Below are 17,141 nucleotides of genomic sequence, written 5' to 3' on the forward strand. Positions count from 1 at the left end.
AACCATCGTTGCTAGAAACAATGGGTTCCAACACATCGTTTACAAATTATCAGATTGTTTTTAATTAGAGATGGCAAAATGGGCTTGGCCCGACGGGCTGGCCCGTTGGGGCCCAGCCCGTCATCGGGCTAGGGCCAGCATTTTGCTGGCCCATTTAAGGCCGGGCCGATTTGGCCCGGCCCGCTTGGCCCGGCGGGCCAAATGGTGGTTGGCCAGGTTGGCCCGTTAATCTCGCCCTCGCCCTCTGTCGCTTTCGCCCTCACCCTCGTCTCGCTCTCACCCTCACCTCGCCCTCTGTATCTCCCTCGCCTTAGCCCTCGTCTCGCCCTCGCCCTTTGCTTTCGCCCTCTGTCTCGCCTTCGCCCTTGCTCGCCGCCCTCGCCCTCGTCTCGCCCTCGCCCTCGCTCGCCGCCCTCGCCCCTCAGTTGCCATCGCTCGCCCCTCGCCCTCTCTCGCTCACTACCTGCTGCCCGTTTGGCCCGCGGGCCCGTGTAGGGCTTGGCTAGGGCCAGCAATCTGCTGGCCCGTTTTTAAGCGGGCCGATTTGGCCCGGCCCGCGGGCCACTTGGTGGCGGGCCGGCCCGGCTCGTTTGCCATCTCTATTTTCAATGGTTGATTTTACTAGCTACTTATTTATGTTTTATTTTTGTTAACTTTAATTTAATAAAATTTTATTAATTAAATCTAATTAATGTTGTTCATAATAAAAGAGAAATTTGAACCAAAAAGAGAGAAGGTAAACTTTTAAAGTCATTTCTTAATGATAAAAAAAATACACAAACAAATAAGCTAAACCACAATAATCCTAGGTGATATAATTGTATAACAATGACATCACAACTCAAGAATGAGTGAATTTGGGTTATTTTAAAAAATTGATTGAACTTTAAATCTTTTTTTGGTAAAATATAAGAATTTTAAAGCAAATGAGTGTAAACGAGGGTTTGCTTAGCACAATATATGAAATAAAGAGTAAAAGTAATAAAATGACACAAATGATTTATAATAGTTCAGCCAAATGGTCTAATATACTCTTTTAATATCCTCTTATTTGATCACAAGTAGGTCTTCTAGTACGCAAGACTAGAAAATATAATCCTCCTACTATCAATGTAGAACCTGTTGCACACTTGCTAGGAAATTACAACAAGATAACAAAATGAGAGAATTTGAGAGATAAACCTCTCAATTACAAGTTATCTCAAAGTGATACAAGACTTGAAAATAAATAAATACAATGAAGCAACAAAGCCTTAAAAGAGAAAATTTAAAGAACAATTGAGCACTTGAAAGTTTTGAGCACTTGGACATTTTGTAATAAATTCTCTAAACCCATAAATGCACCATCAAGTTTGAATTTATAGAGAAAGACAAGTACTTCTAAAAATATGGCTGTTAGTGTTAGTTGGAGCTCATTAAATGAATCGATGAATTAGTTGTTGGAAGTTTCTACAACAAAAATGGTCGATAATTTCAAATAATCAGTCGACAAGTTAGTTCAAAAATTTGACGCTAGGAATAAGAACAGTTGACAAGACCAAAAATGGTTGACTAGTTTACTGACAGTGGTTATCGATCGCTTATGGTCGAGAACTTAAAAATGACCGATCTACAGGTTTTTTTAGGCTGGTCGACGGTAAGGAGCAAAGCGATTGACAGTTCCATAGAACTAATCGGTCGAAAGCTTGTCATTTTCTTTTTAAAAACATTTTGATCCATTTTCTTCAATATTTTAAAACTGATTTTGAAATAAAATTTTGGAAATTCTATTGAGATAGAGACTTAGTTTTTCCAATTTTCATCGATATATCTTGAGAGAAATGATTTGTATTTTAGCAAAGTGTTTGAAATTAATTTTTATTTAAAACTAAAACACATTTTAGAATTGAATTAGGGCATATATGTAAAATCAATATTTTTCATCATCAAAATTCAAACACAAGAGTACAATATCACTAGATACCTTTTACCCATTTTTGTATAAGAAATGTTATATTCATAAATGAATTTGAAAAATAACCTTTCCCAAATGACAACATGACATACACAAACTTATCATAATTATAATAAAAATTAGTAATAGTTTATAGTAACAAGTAGATTTATTATTAGTTTGATAGTAAATTTATTATAAATTTATATATATCATACCAATTTATGAAAGATATATTTATCAATCTTATTTTTAAGTATAGTATTTTTTTTTTTAATTTACGGAACTTGCAAGGACAAGCGCTCTGCGTGTTGGAACGAAGAATCATTTTAAAGGGCTTGATGGGCCTATCGAGCGGCTCATAAAAAGGGGGCAAAATTATCTTTTTGCTCTCTTTCGGTAAATCCGTCGATAAGCCTGTCGGGCTCTTTAGCATTTTCCCGAAACGAATAGAAGTAAAAATAAAATACGAAATTAGGAAGAAAAAGGAAGGATATAAACCTAAGAAAAAGAAAAATCCAAGATCCACGTTCCACAGTTCCTCCTGTGCGAAGAGAAGTGAACGTCTCTGAAACACTCTGCCAATTGCAAACGTAATGTGAGCTTCATCTCTCTTTCCCGATCTCCGGCACTGATCCGAATTGCGGAATTGGCAATCTTCGAGGCAAATTTATTACAGAAATCGGAAGCAGCGGAAATGGAAGGGATCAAAGCGGAAGATCTGTCGACAATAGGAGGAATCGCCACCGTGTCGCTGCTTCACTCCTTCATACCTACGCATTGGCTTCCCTTCTCCATCGTCGGCCGCGCTCAGAAATGGACTCTCTCTCGCACGCTTCTCGTCAGTATGTATATCTTCATGTATCTGTAGATCTCCGTACTTCTTTGTCTTGAAATGACTTTTGTCTCCCGATAATTTGGAAGATAGAAACGAAATTAGCTTCGTTATGTTATGCTACGTGTGATGCTGTCTTTCTTTTTCTTGGAGGTTAGGGATGAAGAGAACGAAACGGAGATTGTTTCTTGGACGCAATTTTTTCTTTTTTGTTTTTCTTCTTCTTACTCTTTTGCTAGGTTTTTCTAGGCTGTCAAACAGATGACGTGGGGTGAAAAATGTTGTTTCCAATACAATTCCTGGATGGTACCGTCTTGGATCTTATTCCACTTTTTACGTGGTGGAAAGATTTTGGCATTTGAACATAATGAAAGATATAGGAAATTTAAGTATCGAATTGTTTGGAGACTCAACTGCCTTAGCCTTTGCCCAAATTGCTGAACTAGTTAATGTCCTTTGAAGTTGATCAAATTATTAGGCGGCCCGGATCCATACTAGGAGTAGATATAAAATTGTTATGCTACCTTCTATCCACCTTAAATGTGTTGTTACATGCATTACTTCATTTTTCTCCATAACAAATTAGAAAACAGCCACATGTTTAAGTGTAGGTTTTGCTGACGACACCAGTTGCACGCTTTTTGTGTTTAACCTTTCTATGTGGGGTTCTAAATTAGTATCCAGGGATGTTATTTGGGAAAGCAATCAGGTGTCTGAGTTTCTCTCCTGTATTCTTATTTATTTCTATCATTTGTAGGAAAGGAGATGAATTATTCTTTTAGTTCCCTTTTTTTGTTCTTCCCATCTCATATCCATAGTCTTTTCCTTGGAATAGGAATCTTCATAAGAGAGAAGAAATGTTTCATGTCTGTTCTATTATTACCTCAATGTGTTTTCAACTCATCACTTTTTCTTAGGGGTAGTGGAGGTGGTGGATTCCTATTAACCATGGTATGAAAGAATCTTATTTCATCTCATCTTTTAGGTGTAAGGAAAACCATGGAACAAGGGGAGCAAAAAACCTCTTGTAAATATGTGGGATTGGATCGTGACGGTAAAGCTCTCCTATTTGCCCCAACCCATTGTCTCCTTTGCTGCCCATAATCCCAATGCCATGTGTTGGGACTTATCCTTGAGGAATGTGACAAATTGGAGATAGTTAAATCATATTAACTGTTGGTCATTATCTATTTAGTGGTTTTATTTGGTCATGTATGTCTTTGCTGGTGGCTTCACAAAATGCTGTACAGACACATTGAAGTTCTTTTGTTGCAGCTTGTGCGAATTTGGGAAAGAGAGGGTATAGCTAAGGGGTTTCAAGTGCAGAAGCAACTTTTGAGGAAGTGGACACTTGTATAGGTTTAGAAGTAGCCTTTTCTGTTTTAGATATACATTGAAGTTCTTTGCTGGTGGCTTCACAAAATGCTGTATGGACAAATAATTTGTTTCTCTAATTTGCATGGTTGTCAAGCCCCTCTTCAAAGTGCACCTGAATTGTAAAAGTTCACAAGTCTACTGTATAATGGTGTGGCAATGCACCTCTAAGCTTCATTTTACTTCATAATAAGTTCTTTGTAATAGTTTGAAGTGAGTCTAAGCAATGTTTAGTTGTTTACTCATTTTAGTTAAAGACTTGCAACATGTCTAGGCCTTGGAAAAAATTGACCTTGTCAAAGCTCCAAGAATGTGCCTTATTCTACCAAGAGGGCCATTTGGTCAGTCCACATAAAGCCCCTCCACTCATACCTTTAGTCTGCCAAGCTCAAGAAATGCACCCCTTTTCTCATGATCTATGATTCTATTATGTCTTTTTTTTGTTATCCTTTTATTATTCTACTGTTACTATTTTTAAGCTATATCATATTCACTGTCTTTTAGATGTTTGATGTTTTAAAATCATTATTGGTCAGTTATATTTAGAGATAGGGGCTTATGGTCTGTTGCACCAGTTATGAATGTCAAGTAACTGAGTGTACGACCGGGTGTTAGATTTTCTTACTCCTTTAGGATCAAGGTCTTGATATATATTATCTAAACAAGATGATATTATTTGGGGATATACTTGCAATTAAATGTAAATTACAGAAAAGGATTTCTGCCTGTGAGAAAATTTCTTTGTTGCCAAATGTGAATTTCTTCTTCTTCTTCAAACACTGTTACCAATTTGGCAATCTGAGTGTTGATTTTTTTGATATGGGGCTCAGATATGTCTTGTTCATCCTTGATCTTGCCATGTAGATTTATAGGAGTACAAATTGGAAGAGAAGACTTCATCTAACGCTGCATTTGGTTGATAACAATTGAAATAATTAAGCCTAATGCTTAATTGTTCTTGTTCAAAATTATAAAATACATAAGACTCGTGACTAGCTTTTCGTAATTGCAAAATGTAGAAGGGCTGATGCCTTTACCAATTAAAAAGACCTTATTTTTAGTTGGATTATTAGCTTTGTTGTTTGATATAGCAAAAAGTTAAGCTTCTTTGCTTTGCTTTTAGTCTAAGCATATTTAATACAAGCTTAACATGCATGTACTTCAGTTAGACTTGTGTTTTTATACTGCACCTTGTGCTCTAGGAGATCTTGGCACGTTGTCATACATTGAGCATTTAGCAATGATCCATTTACAAATAAGTATCTGTTAGCAGTTTAGCTGTTATCACAATATAATAATCCTGAAACCTAAAGTTAACTCTAAAATCATTCCACCCCTCCCCCCTACAATTTTTGAAAAATTAGCATTATCATCAAAGTCTTTTAATATATAAGCTCTTTGAGAAAATATTTGGACATGAGTTTGTTAACTTATAACATGGAGCTAAGAAGCCATTGGGTTAGCTATGGTTTGATGGGAACACTGTTGGATCTGAATTTTCAAAAATAATGTAGCATTATTATCTGTTAAATCCTTCACCTACATGGCATGGTCCAAATATGGAATATTAGAATCTTTATCTCTAGCTACAGATGATTATACAATCTGTCTGAAATGATCATTGCTAGTACCTACACCATCTATATTATGTTACTACCACTTTTTTGCTCCCTGTTTTTGTGCTAGTATTATGCGAATTGATTCTCTCCATTTTCTAGAGCTCTGGTCGGTCAAAGGGCACTGCTAACGATCTGAATCCGTACTTCTGTTTCTTATTCACTTTAAGCTTTGAATTTCGGTCAGGCTCGTGTTCAAGCTTTTTCCTGATTGGATTATTAACCGAATCACTATTTTAACTATCTCGTGTTGTTCTTGCTCCATCATGAAGCAAATTGGTTCTATTCATGTTGCAAACTTCTAGTTGTAGGGCCATGGATTTGGAACTCCCATTTCAGATTACCCTTTTTTTCTACAGATATTTAAGTTTTGGATCATGCTAGAATAGGTCACTAGCACTTTCATGATTGGGTTTTAGGTCTAATAAAAATTTCATAAGTAAGTTATCCTTTTATTTGTTTGTTAAATATTCAGATTAGTTTTCATTATGTTTCTGATTTGTTGCATTTTCTTGCCTTTCTTCTTCCTCAAGAACTGAGAGTTGATGGATTGTGTTACATGGGAAACTCTAGAGCTTTTTTGTTCTTATTTTTTTATTTTTGTTCACTTTTTGTTTTTTTTTCCTCATCTGTAGATGTTATGTCATTGAGATCTGCAGATAAAGTTTGAAATATGTAAATGATACAACAATCCATTACCTAGAAAGGATCAATACTGTACTCCAGAAACAATTTGGGTAAACCCAAATAGAATTTTTTCATATGTTTTACCTGCATGGTTGTGAGATTCTACTACCTGTGAAATTATATAGTACTGTAGGAGCTTGATATATATTGGGTTTTATTTTCTTTGTCAAAGGAAAGGAGAACGGGATTGAAGAACTTTTTGGTAATTAAAAGAGTTGTAATACAAGGTCTATAAAAAAAAGAAAACCAGCCAACAAAGTAGAAACCTAATGCTGTAGAAAGAACTAAAGGTGTAACTTTGACAACTGACCACATGGATTTGACGATGAGACAGAGGGCGTTTATTTGAAAAACTAAGTGTATAAGAGCTGAAGCACAATTTGAAGCTACTGAGTTTGGCATTCTATAACTCTATATGAACTGCATGAGTAATCTTTGGTGTTCAGAAACTACAATTCTATGGATTGTTGGGAGGCTACAATTCTTTGGTGTTTAGTGCTTTGAAATAACAATCAGGCTTAATAATTTGTTTCATAAGATAACTAGTAACTCACTTTTACAGTTTATGTAAGGGTATTTTAATTTGATTTAGGTTAGCTCTAAAAATTCCCTTTATTTCCTGAAAACATTAGTGAGTCTTTTGATGCTAGTTTCCATTCATGAGTGAAATCATAAAAATTGAAATCCTCAACAAGTTAGATTTTAAACCTCAAGTATTTTCAGCATTATCCTTGAGATGAGAAAGAGCCATTATTTAGAAAGTACTTATTGGTGTTCTTATTCATGCCTATCTTTAACTTAATGTTCATCATGCAGCTGCATTTGGAGCAGTTCTGCATGTGTTATCCACTTCGCTTCTCGGTATAACAGCAGTTACCATAACAAACACTATTGCTGGCGAGGAAACTGTGCATAAACTAGCTTCATTGATGCTTGTAATTCTTGGTGGCAGTTATATTTTATTATTCCTGTCTGGAAAGGGTGGTGGTCACAGCCATTCCCACAATCAACCGATGGAAAAAATGGCTGTGGCTGGGCTTGTCCTAGTTCCTGCGTTATCTCCTTGTGCCACCACTCTTCCAGTATTTCTTGCTGTTGGGAACTCATCATCCATGATGGTGCTTGCTATCATAGTGCTGCTATTCAGGTACTTGTATTGACACTGACTTTATAATGGTTATTTTCCATTTGATTTTAGAATGTTAGAAACATGTGAATTAAAGTGAAGAATGCAAGCCACATATTGAAATCTTTGGCATGCTTTACAATGCTGAAGCATAGAACATCTGTTAGCGACCTACCATGCTGCTGAAGCAAACTCATGAGCTTATTAAACTGTCTTATGAAATTAAGTAGACAAACCAGAAACAATTGAGACCTATGCACCCTTTACGATTATTTTATAACTGTTAAGAGTTATTTGTTTTAGGCATATGTAAGAATAATAGTGCCATCACTGTTCTTTTAAGTTTTCTTATGGGAATACAAGTCTAGATTATCCCAGTTTTGCCTGATTATAGATTAAAGTCCCTCCCTTCATGCATTTTTAAATGCTAATGTAAGAAAAACTTCCCTATTCTGTTGTTTGTGTTTGTGGTACGGTTGTGACTTAAAACCTCAACCAGTCTGATTCAAGAACATGTATGGGTATGGAGGTTGGACTTTGGATTAATAGATCAGCAATCTCAGAATCTGTCACGAGAATTTACAGGATATTAGTAATCTGTACGTGCCTGCTCTTGTCTTAACAACGTTGATACTGCCTATTTGGATTTCTGTGAGGTCTCTTACACCAGCTGAATTTTCTTATTTTTGCAATGTCATATGCTTCAACCGGTCCAATCTTATCTGACCTATTTCCTGAACTGCTGTTGCTTTGTAGCAAGTAACTTGTGTTTTCTTTGAGATACTTTGAACGCCTGCTGAAGACTGATGCAACGTGATACTATTGGATTTGCAGCACCATAACTGTAATGACCTCGCTGGTGGCACTCTCATTCTATGGAGCAAGCCAACTGAAGTTTCACTGGGTGGAGCGCTATGACAAGCTGCTTGTAGGTTCGGTGCTGTGTTTAGTTGGAATATTGACCCTTGTTTTTCACGATCATGACCATGATGGACACGTAAGTTCCACCGGTGGAGATGTGCATAGGAAACTAATTACTCTATGAGGGATGCTTTTAATCCTGTGAAGTTTGTCCTCACATAGCCTTGTTACTACAGTAAGTCATACCTGTTTTCAGTATAACAAGAAGCAGATATGATCAACTTGCTATTTTGCCATTGTTGAAGGAGAATGTGTTGTATGGGCAGGCATGTGTTGTGTGATGTTCCCCCTTTACTGTTTCTATTGCCCTTCAGTACTAGTCTTTCGCCTTCTTCAGTATTGGCTGGTGCCAAGTTCAGTAAAAGTTTCCTATAATTTGCAAAATGATCAATTTACTTAAAACCATTGGATCCTTTAGCGCTTCTTGCTTTTGCTTTTGTTTTTCAGATCCAAGTTCCCCTGTACCATATGGGTGACGTGTGTCCATAGATGATGACACATAAGTACCCAACATTTTGTTGGAAAATTTGAAATATTTGTATATTCTCATGTCCAAATTAAAATGAAAAATTGATTGAAAAATTATTTTTGGAGCATATGTAATATAATGCATAATTTATATTATTATAAAAGTAAAAGAAAAGAAAAAATGAGGGGTGTATTATGTGTGCATTATGCGTGTATTATGAGGGTACATTATATGTGCGTCATGTGCGCACTGAGTAGACATGATGGCTGATTGATTTTAATTATGAGATATTATGCAATTATTATTTGATTAATATAATATAAAATATTATATTATAAAAATATAATTTTATATTATATTTTTAAAAAAGAAGCAACTTCCTCCCTTGTCACCCATTGCCCCCTTTTTTTTCTCTCTCTTTTCCTTTTTCCATTATTCTTCTTTCTTCTTTCTTCTCTAGAGGGTTCTTTCTTTGGAAAAAGGGGATAGAATTCTTAACATAATTTTAAACTTCTCATCCTCTTTCAATTTTAATAGTATTCAACTAATGTTCTAGTTCGCTATTAGTCTTTGAAGTTTATGCTAATTTTTCAGTTTGTAAATTGTTGTACCTCGAAAAACAGACGTCAATTAGTTTCTAGCACTTTTGATGAGATGACGAATCTATTTTAAGGGAATTATGTGTTATATAGGTCTCGATTTTATCATCCTTTTCTATATTGTTATACTTTTATTTTCTCTTGTGCAGTATTATATTATTTTAATATTTACGTACTACTAGTTTAAATACAGTATTATAATTATATTTTTGAGCAATAATTAAAATATTATAAATATAATTATTATTTGACTAACAATATAATTATTTTATTATGGTTGACTAACAACTTAAAACAGAGAATGAAGGGCAGAGAGTATGAGTACGTTGAAGAAAAATTTTATTATATTTTTCTAACAATTTTAAAATAGATTTACTCATTGAAGTTTTGATTTGTGATGGTTACCCCTATGAATTTTGATGAAACCTCTAATAATGTGGCGCTAGGATATGTTTTTGTAGCTTAGATATCTGTTGTTGTGCTTACAGGCCATGGCAAAAAGCCTGAGAAATTCAACGGGTTGAATTTCAAGAGGTGGTATCAAAAGATGTTGTTTTACCTTACTACTTTGAATCTTGTGAGATTCTTGACTAAAGATACTCTTAAATTAAAGGAGGATGAAACAGATATGCTAGTTATCAACGCAATTGATACATGGAAGCATTCTGATTTCTTATGTAGACTTCGAAAGAGAAAGACAAGTGCCTATGAGACACATGTAATGGATACCATGATTGAAGATGTGTTCAATATAAGCATGTCAACCATGAAATTTGAGGTGAACTTGGTTGGGTCTAACTCGAGGGAATGGTGGATTGACACTGGTGTCACAAGGTACATTTGCTTAAACATGGAGTTGCCCACCACCTTTGAGCCACTTGGTGGGATATATCAATTTTATTGAACAATTATCTTTTAAATAAGATACCTTGAAAGAAGGAGAAAAAGACTCCATATGAACTTTGGAAAAGTAGGAGACCATCCTACAAATACTTAAGAGTGTGGGGGTATCTAGCAAAATTTGCTGTTGAGTGGAACCATCTAGTGTAAGAGGTGGAGATGCTCTTTGTTTGGTCTTTGTGTAGTGGTGTATGGAGACATTTGTTCCTTGTTGGGATCCATTATCCTCCATTAGATGGGGGTAAACATCCTATGTGTTCTAAGTCGGTTGGTGATTGTGGGAGTCATTGGCCAAGGCACATATAATCAAAAAGGAATTTTTGATATCGGAAAGAGTTCCGATATGCCATCTTAATCACCCTAGACTGATCCGACATATATAGTCATCGAGTCCTATGAGTTTAATCAGCCACATTACATAGACAAAATTCTTGAGAAATTCAATAAGAATGATTCTAATGTGGTTAAAACACCATTAGACATTAGTCTTCATCTATCCAAGAATAAATGTGAAAGTATTTATCAAGTAGAGTACTTTAGAGTAATTGAAAGTCTAATGTATTTCATAAGTTGTACTAAATCAGATATTGCTTATGCAATTAGTAGATTGAATCGATATACGAGTAATCTCAATGTTAATCACTAGAAAGCAATAGGAAGAGTACTTGGGTACTTATGGTATACTCGTAATTATTGCTGCACTACATCAGATACCTAGCTATCCTAGAAAGATATAATGATGCGAATTGAATATCTAATGTAAAAGATTCGAAATCTACAAGTAGATATGTATTCACACTTGCATGTGCAACCATGGCCTGAAAATCCTCTAAACATACTGTTATAACCATATCCACTATGAAATCTGAATTTATTGCCTTAGACAAATGTGGCGAAGAGGCAGAATGGCTATGCCACTTTTTAGAGGATATTCCTGATAGAGTTGTAACCTGGGAGCCAATCATAAGAGTCGTGAGTTGGCTGTATTTCTAATTAATCTTGGACAGATTTTGATTAATATTAGTATTTTTCTTTTAATATGTGGTAATACGTTCATATTTGTATTTTACTATTTAGATGAATCCCAAAGAATGTAGCAATGTCAATCGAGTTATGATGAAATCATACTAATGAGAACGAATGACCGATGCTTTATTCTTAAACTATTTATGGTCATAGGACTATAGAGTGGGGCCTTTATAGTACCGTCAAGACCGGTACACACTATATATGCTCGTAAGAAGGGTAGTTGATTTCACTGACTACTTGTGTGGTGACACTAATGCAAGTGTCTAGGTGCTCATTGGTGAATGAGTTCACTGAATGACCTAACTTGAAAACACCCAAATGGTAATTTTTACTAAATGTCAACTGGGAGTTCTAGGTGGCGACATGTGCTAGTAATCTTTTTTCCTGAGCTATCACAGTTATCTTGTATGAGGAGTGTCATGCTTTGATGTCACTATACGGGGTCCAGTAAGATGGGTCTCTAATAGGGTGGTTATTGAGTATGATCCGAATCATACGAAGGTAGGTGAGTACGCAAAATTAAATCTATCAACCTTAGTAAGATTTAAAAGGTATATGCCCTATGTGAATGATGAAACCACAACTTGAGGAGTCGTTGGCTAACGCGGATAGTTGAGAATTAATAAGAGTTATTAATTCGACTATATGAGTTGTGGACTTAACATTCATACACATAGAGTTGGTTATTAGAAGTTTGATATTTTACCATACTTCTAGACTATACTGGGCATTATGATAGAGGGATCGAATAGCACTGAAACTTGTCACGGAAATGTTCATTAGAAGTGCTATTTGCATTTCATTATGATATGGGGGCCATGATATGTTGCTAGATGTCAATCTTGGTCTAAGAGCAAGATAATAATTTTTTGTCATGAGATGAAATAACTTAAGGATCTTAATTAAAGAGTTTTATTAGGTGTAGGATTCTATAAATTGCCCTTTGCCATCTTCATAGTGAACCTATAAGGTCACGCACAAATAAAGAGAAGTTTCAAGAAATTTCAGTGGGACTGAAAAATATTTTTGGAGCTCGAAAGAATTTGTGGATTTTTGGGGTGAACTATCACTCGTGGAAAAATCCACGGGATGCCAACAAAATGAGCAAAAAGTAAAATAAGGTGAAAAAATCACAAATGGGTTGGGCCTTGGCCCAACATGTTTATAATATGTTTGGGTTTTCTATAAATCCCTAGTTTGACTAGGGTTTAAAAATAGTTTTCCATTTTGCCTTACAACCGCTTTGGTTTTCTAAAGAGAGAAAGTTGGTTTTTGAGAAAAACCAATCATATTTTCAGGTGTTGGATTAGATCTTGTGTAACACCCCAAATTTTTTGAGCGTGTTATAACTTAGGATTTCAAGAATTTCTTCTTTTTCTTCACAACACATCCATTGATATACATCACACAATTTTCCAGAAACCCTAATGTTCACCTTCTCAGCCTAACAAACCCAATAAACAAATACCTAAGACAGGTGATATAGTTACGAATACAAAAGCTAGATTGAACTTGATATGGTACATAACCATAATGCTTTATTTATAATATAAGAAATCGTTTAAGACGTCTACAAACGTATTACATGGATATCATTTCTTGAAAGCGATAACCAAATGCCTTAACATAACCAAATCATATTAAGGTTTGTATCAACTGAATTTCTCATGCATACATAAAGATATGCTAAAACATGCTACAAACAACAAAACAAATTTATTCTTCAACTACCTCATTTCCCTTAGAGCCGTTTGTTAAAGCTGGAACGTTTAAATATTCTAGGGACATATTCCAATTAAAAGATGAACCTTCTAGTAAGAACTCCAAAACAATTTATATACATGCATGAATAGATATAAAATGTATGAGAAAATAACGAGGACTATTTCGAAGTGCCTCGTGAACATGTGAACTTCCTCCAATGAGAGCTTTCTCAATGGCGCATGCACAACGCCTCTTGAGAGGTCCCTAACCATGTCACCTCGGCCCGACCTTATAGAATTCATGCAAACACCATATCCACCGTCCCTTAGGCTCACGGTCTTCCCCACGAAAGCTTTCTCGATGGCGCACGCATAGTGCCTCTCGGAGGATATCCCGACTTTTGCCCCCAAACAATAACATATAGGTACAACAGTATGGCCACATGAATTTTATAAATGCAATAGTTGAAAACCAACAACATATATTTTTCAAGAAATTACATTTTATATATGCAACATGATTTCACGTAAGAGAACAATATGATTTTGCGTACAAAAACGTTACACAAAACACGTTTCATGCAATAGTAGTCTCACATAAGAGAACAAAAATAAGATTTGGAGTATAGGAGTCTCACTTTAACTTAATTCGAGATTCCTTGAAATTTGTGCAAATCCTCAAGTCTTCTGACCAAACCACATTCTCACACGCCTTCACGCGTTGCCCAAGTGCTTCTTCTTCTCTAGGAACAAAAGCCTTCTATCTACTAAGCTCGAAACACTCTCGTCTAGCATGAATTTATCACAACTTAGAATGAGGAAATCCTAGGCCATGAACACCCTATTTATAGGCTTTGAAACTTGGCCACCAAGTAAGTCACAATCATTTCAAATATTTTCTGAATCTTCCAAGATATTTTAATCATTTCAAATCTTCTAAAATATTCTTTAATCATTCCAAATGTTCTAAAATATTCTTTAATCAAATCACATCAAATCAAATAAGTCATCACGAGCTTTCATCTTATCTCTAAAGTCATCATGAGATTTTATCTTTAATCTCCCATATGCCCCTAGGAAAGGTTTCAAGAATTACACTAAAAATTATGATTTTGCCCTTGGCTCAAAAATTGAACTTCCCTCTCAAGACATTCATAACCCTTTTGTTTCATCTCGAAACCACTTAAGTGTTGTTCTATTCAAAAAATTAGAGCCTCCTCAGGGTTCCGTGGATTTCTTGGAAGCCCCTCATCATCATTCGGTCGTTCAAGTCGACTCACAAATGTACCGAAAATCATCTCTAATTTGATTTCTTTCAGGGTCATAAATCTCGTTTTGAGATGCTTGTCAAAGACATATCTTTGTCCTTAGGTATCTAAGCTCCAAGGCACTCCCTGCAGCTGATTCGACGATTTATTTTACTATCAAACTAATTTTTCGATATTTTAAACTAACTTAAAATACGTGGCAATCTTACGAAAATATGGGGTATTACATCGTGCATAGTTGATGCAAGGAGTTCGAAGGAGCGAGCTCATCGACATCGATTGAAGCTTCTCTTTGGTGTGGATCACTTATAGAGGGTGGGTAATACCTCGTGGCACAAAGATTCATTCATTCTTCATCGGATAACCAAAAGATTTGATTTTCGTTACATGTTTATATTCTTAAAAAGATTATATATTTACAAACTAGATCCGTTCATTTTGGGTTTCAAGATTAGCCAAAGAGTTTGGTTAATCTAAATAATTTTTAAATTTCTGCTGTGTTTGGAGCTAAGAAACCCAACAATTTCAATATGGAAAAAACTTGTGACTCCAATATGTATACATTGTGATAGTCAATTTGAAATTGAAAGGGCATAAAGTAATATGTATAATGGTAAGTCTAGATAAATACGTCGTAGACATAATACCATTAAACAACTACTCTTAATCGAAATTATCTTTATTGACTATGTGAAGTTAAAAGATAATATTGCGGATTTGCTGACCAAAGGGTTGAATAGAGAGTTAGTTGAAAAATTGTCAAGGGGAATGAGACTAAAGCCCATGAAAGAATAAGTTGTTACAATGGAAACCCAACCTAGTTGACTGGAGATCCTAAGATCTAGATTCAAAGGGACAACCTAATTGTAAAAACTTTATTAGGTCACTGTGGGGGGTTTTACCCTCTTATCCATTCCTATAATGAAACAGTGGTACCTGTGAAAAAAAATGATAGCGATGTTTGCTTTAATGATTAACTCAGAAATTCTGAGTGAAATAAGCAGGTTACTCTGAATTAAGAAATCACCTATGTGAGAAAGAAGTGGGGTTGCTTTAAAGAAAAATTGTATAGGGCTCAATTCTTTAAAAAACTCTCGTAGAATAAGGCTGATGTTCATGGCCAAAATGAATATAATCATGAGAACTAAACAATGATAGGAAAATTCCCATGTGAGATATGTTATTATTTACATTAATAACATGACAATTCAAGGACATCATGTTTAGTAGACAATTTGTAAAGTAAATATATTTTTGTAAGGGAATGTTTAAGGGATTACACTTACCTATCCTATGCAGGTTTTGATCGATGAACACTATCACTGAGTCAAAATATTTTCTCCATCAATTTTCGTTCATGTGGGGGATTGTTGGAAAATTTGTAATATTCTCATGTTAAAATTGATAAATGGGTGAATGAAAAATTGATTGAAAAATTATTTTTAGAGCATGTGTAATATAATGCATAATTTATATTATTATAAAAGTAAAAGAAAAGAAAAAATAAGGGGTGTACTACTTGTGCACTATGCGTGAATTATGAGGATACACTATGCGTGTATTGTGCAGACACACTATATGCATGGCGGCTGACTGATTTCAATTATGAGGTACTATGCAATTACTATTTGATTAATATAATATAAAATATTATATTATAAAGATATAATATTATTTAAATTTTATATTATATTTTTAAAAAGAAAGCAGCCTCCCTTCTCAGCAATCGTCTCCCCCTTTTTCGTCTTTCCTTTTCTTTCTCACTTCCTTCTTTTGATCTTCTTCTTTCTCCTCTATAAATAATGGGTTCTTTCTTTCAAAAAGGGGAATAGAATTCTCAATAGAATTATTCTATAAACTTCTCATACTATTCCTGTTTTATTAATGTTCAACTAATGTTCTAGTTTGTTGTTAGACTCTAAAGTTAGTGCTAATTTCTTCGTCTATAAACCATTGTATTCTCAAAAATAGACGCCAATTAACCTCTAGCACTTTCGGTGAGGCGACAAATCTGTTTTAAGAAAATTGTGTGTTGCACAATTCTCGATTTTATCATCATTTTATATATTGTTGTACTTTTATTTTTCTTTATATAGTATTATATTATTTTAATATTTTTATACTACTGATTTAAATATATTATTATAATTATATTTTTGAATAATAATTATAATATTATAAATATAATTATTATTTTTAGTTAATAATATAATTATTTTATTATGATTGGATAATAATCTTAAAACAGAGAATGAATGATAGAGAATAGGGGTGGATTGAAGAAAAAATTTATTATATTTTTTTAAGACATTTTCTTAGAAGCCATTATTGAATATGATGGTATTACCAAATTACAGTGAAAGAGCGAATGGAAGGAGTTTTTAGCTCATAGAACAATGGGTTATTAGTATTTTTAAATGTAGCCGGGCCGACCAAACAAACTAGGATTATTATTATTATTATTATTATAGTCTCATGATCAAATAATTATAAAGACTAGATTGCTAGTACGACATAGTATAATTCTATCCCATTATCAAATGGAGTGCGATTTTGTTCACCCCTTTAATAGGGGTGAACATAACCCTCAATACTTTGAGGGTTAAAAATAATGGAAGGACTATATGGAGGGTAATATTTGACTGCCCTTTCGTTATTTTTAACCCTCAAAACATTGAGGG

At 34.7% G+C, this 17,141-nt stretch overlaps 1 protein-coding gene across 1 annotated transcript; it reads left to right on the forward strand.

Annotated features, from left to right (window-relative positions):
• The first annotated feature begins 2,440 nt into the window (after positions 1-2,440).
• On the forward strand, positions 2,441-8,761 carry LOC127793564 (uncharacterized). The gene is made up of 3 exons (XM_052324326.1): positions 2,441-2,778; positions 7,262-7,592; positions 8,406-8,761. The coding sequence occupies exons 1-3, from the start codon at positions 2,631-2,633 to the stop codon at positions 8,614-8,616; spliced, it is 690 nt and encodes a 229-aa protein (XP_052180286.1). The 5' UTR covers positions 2,441-2,630; the 3' UTR covers positions 8,617-8,761.
• Positions 8,762-17,141: the final 8,380 nt, after the last annotated feature.

Source organism: Diospyros lotus, chromosome 1 (genome assembly GCF_014633365.1).
Source record: "Diospyros lotus cultivar Yz01 chromosome 1, ASM1463336v1, whole genome shotgun sequence".
In the NCBI taxonomy this organism is placed as follows: Eukaryota; Viridiplantae; Streptophyta; class Magnoliopsida; order Ericales; family Ebenaceae; genus Diospyros; species Diospyros lotus.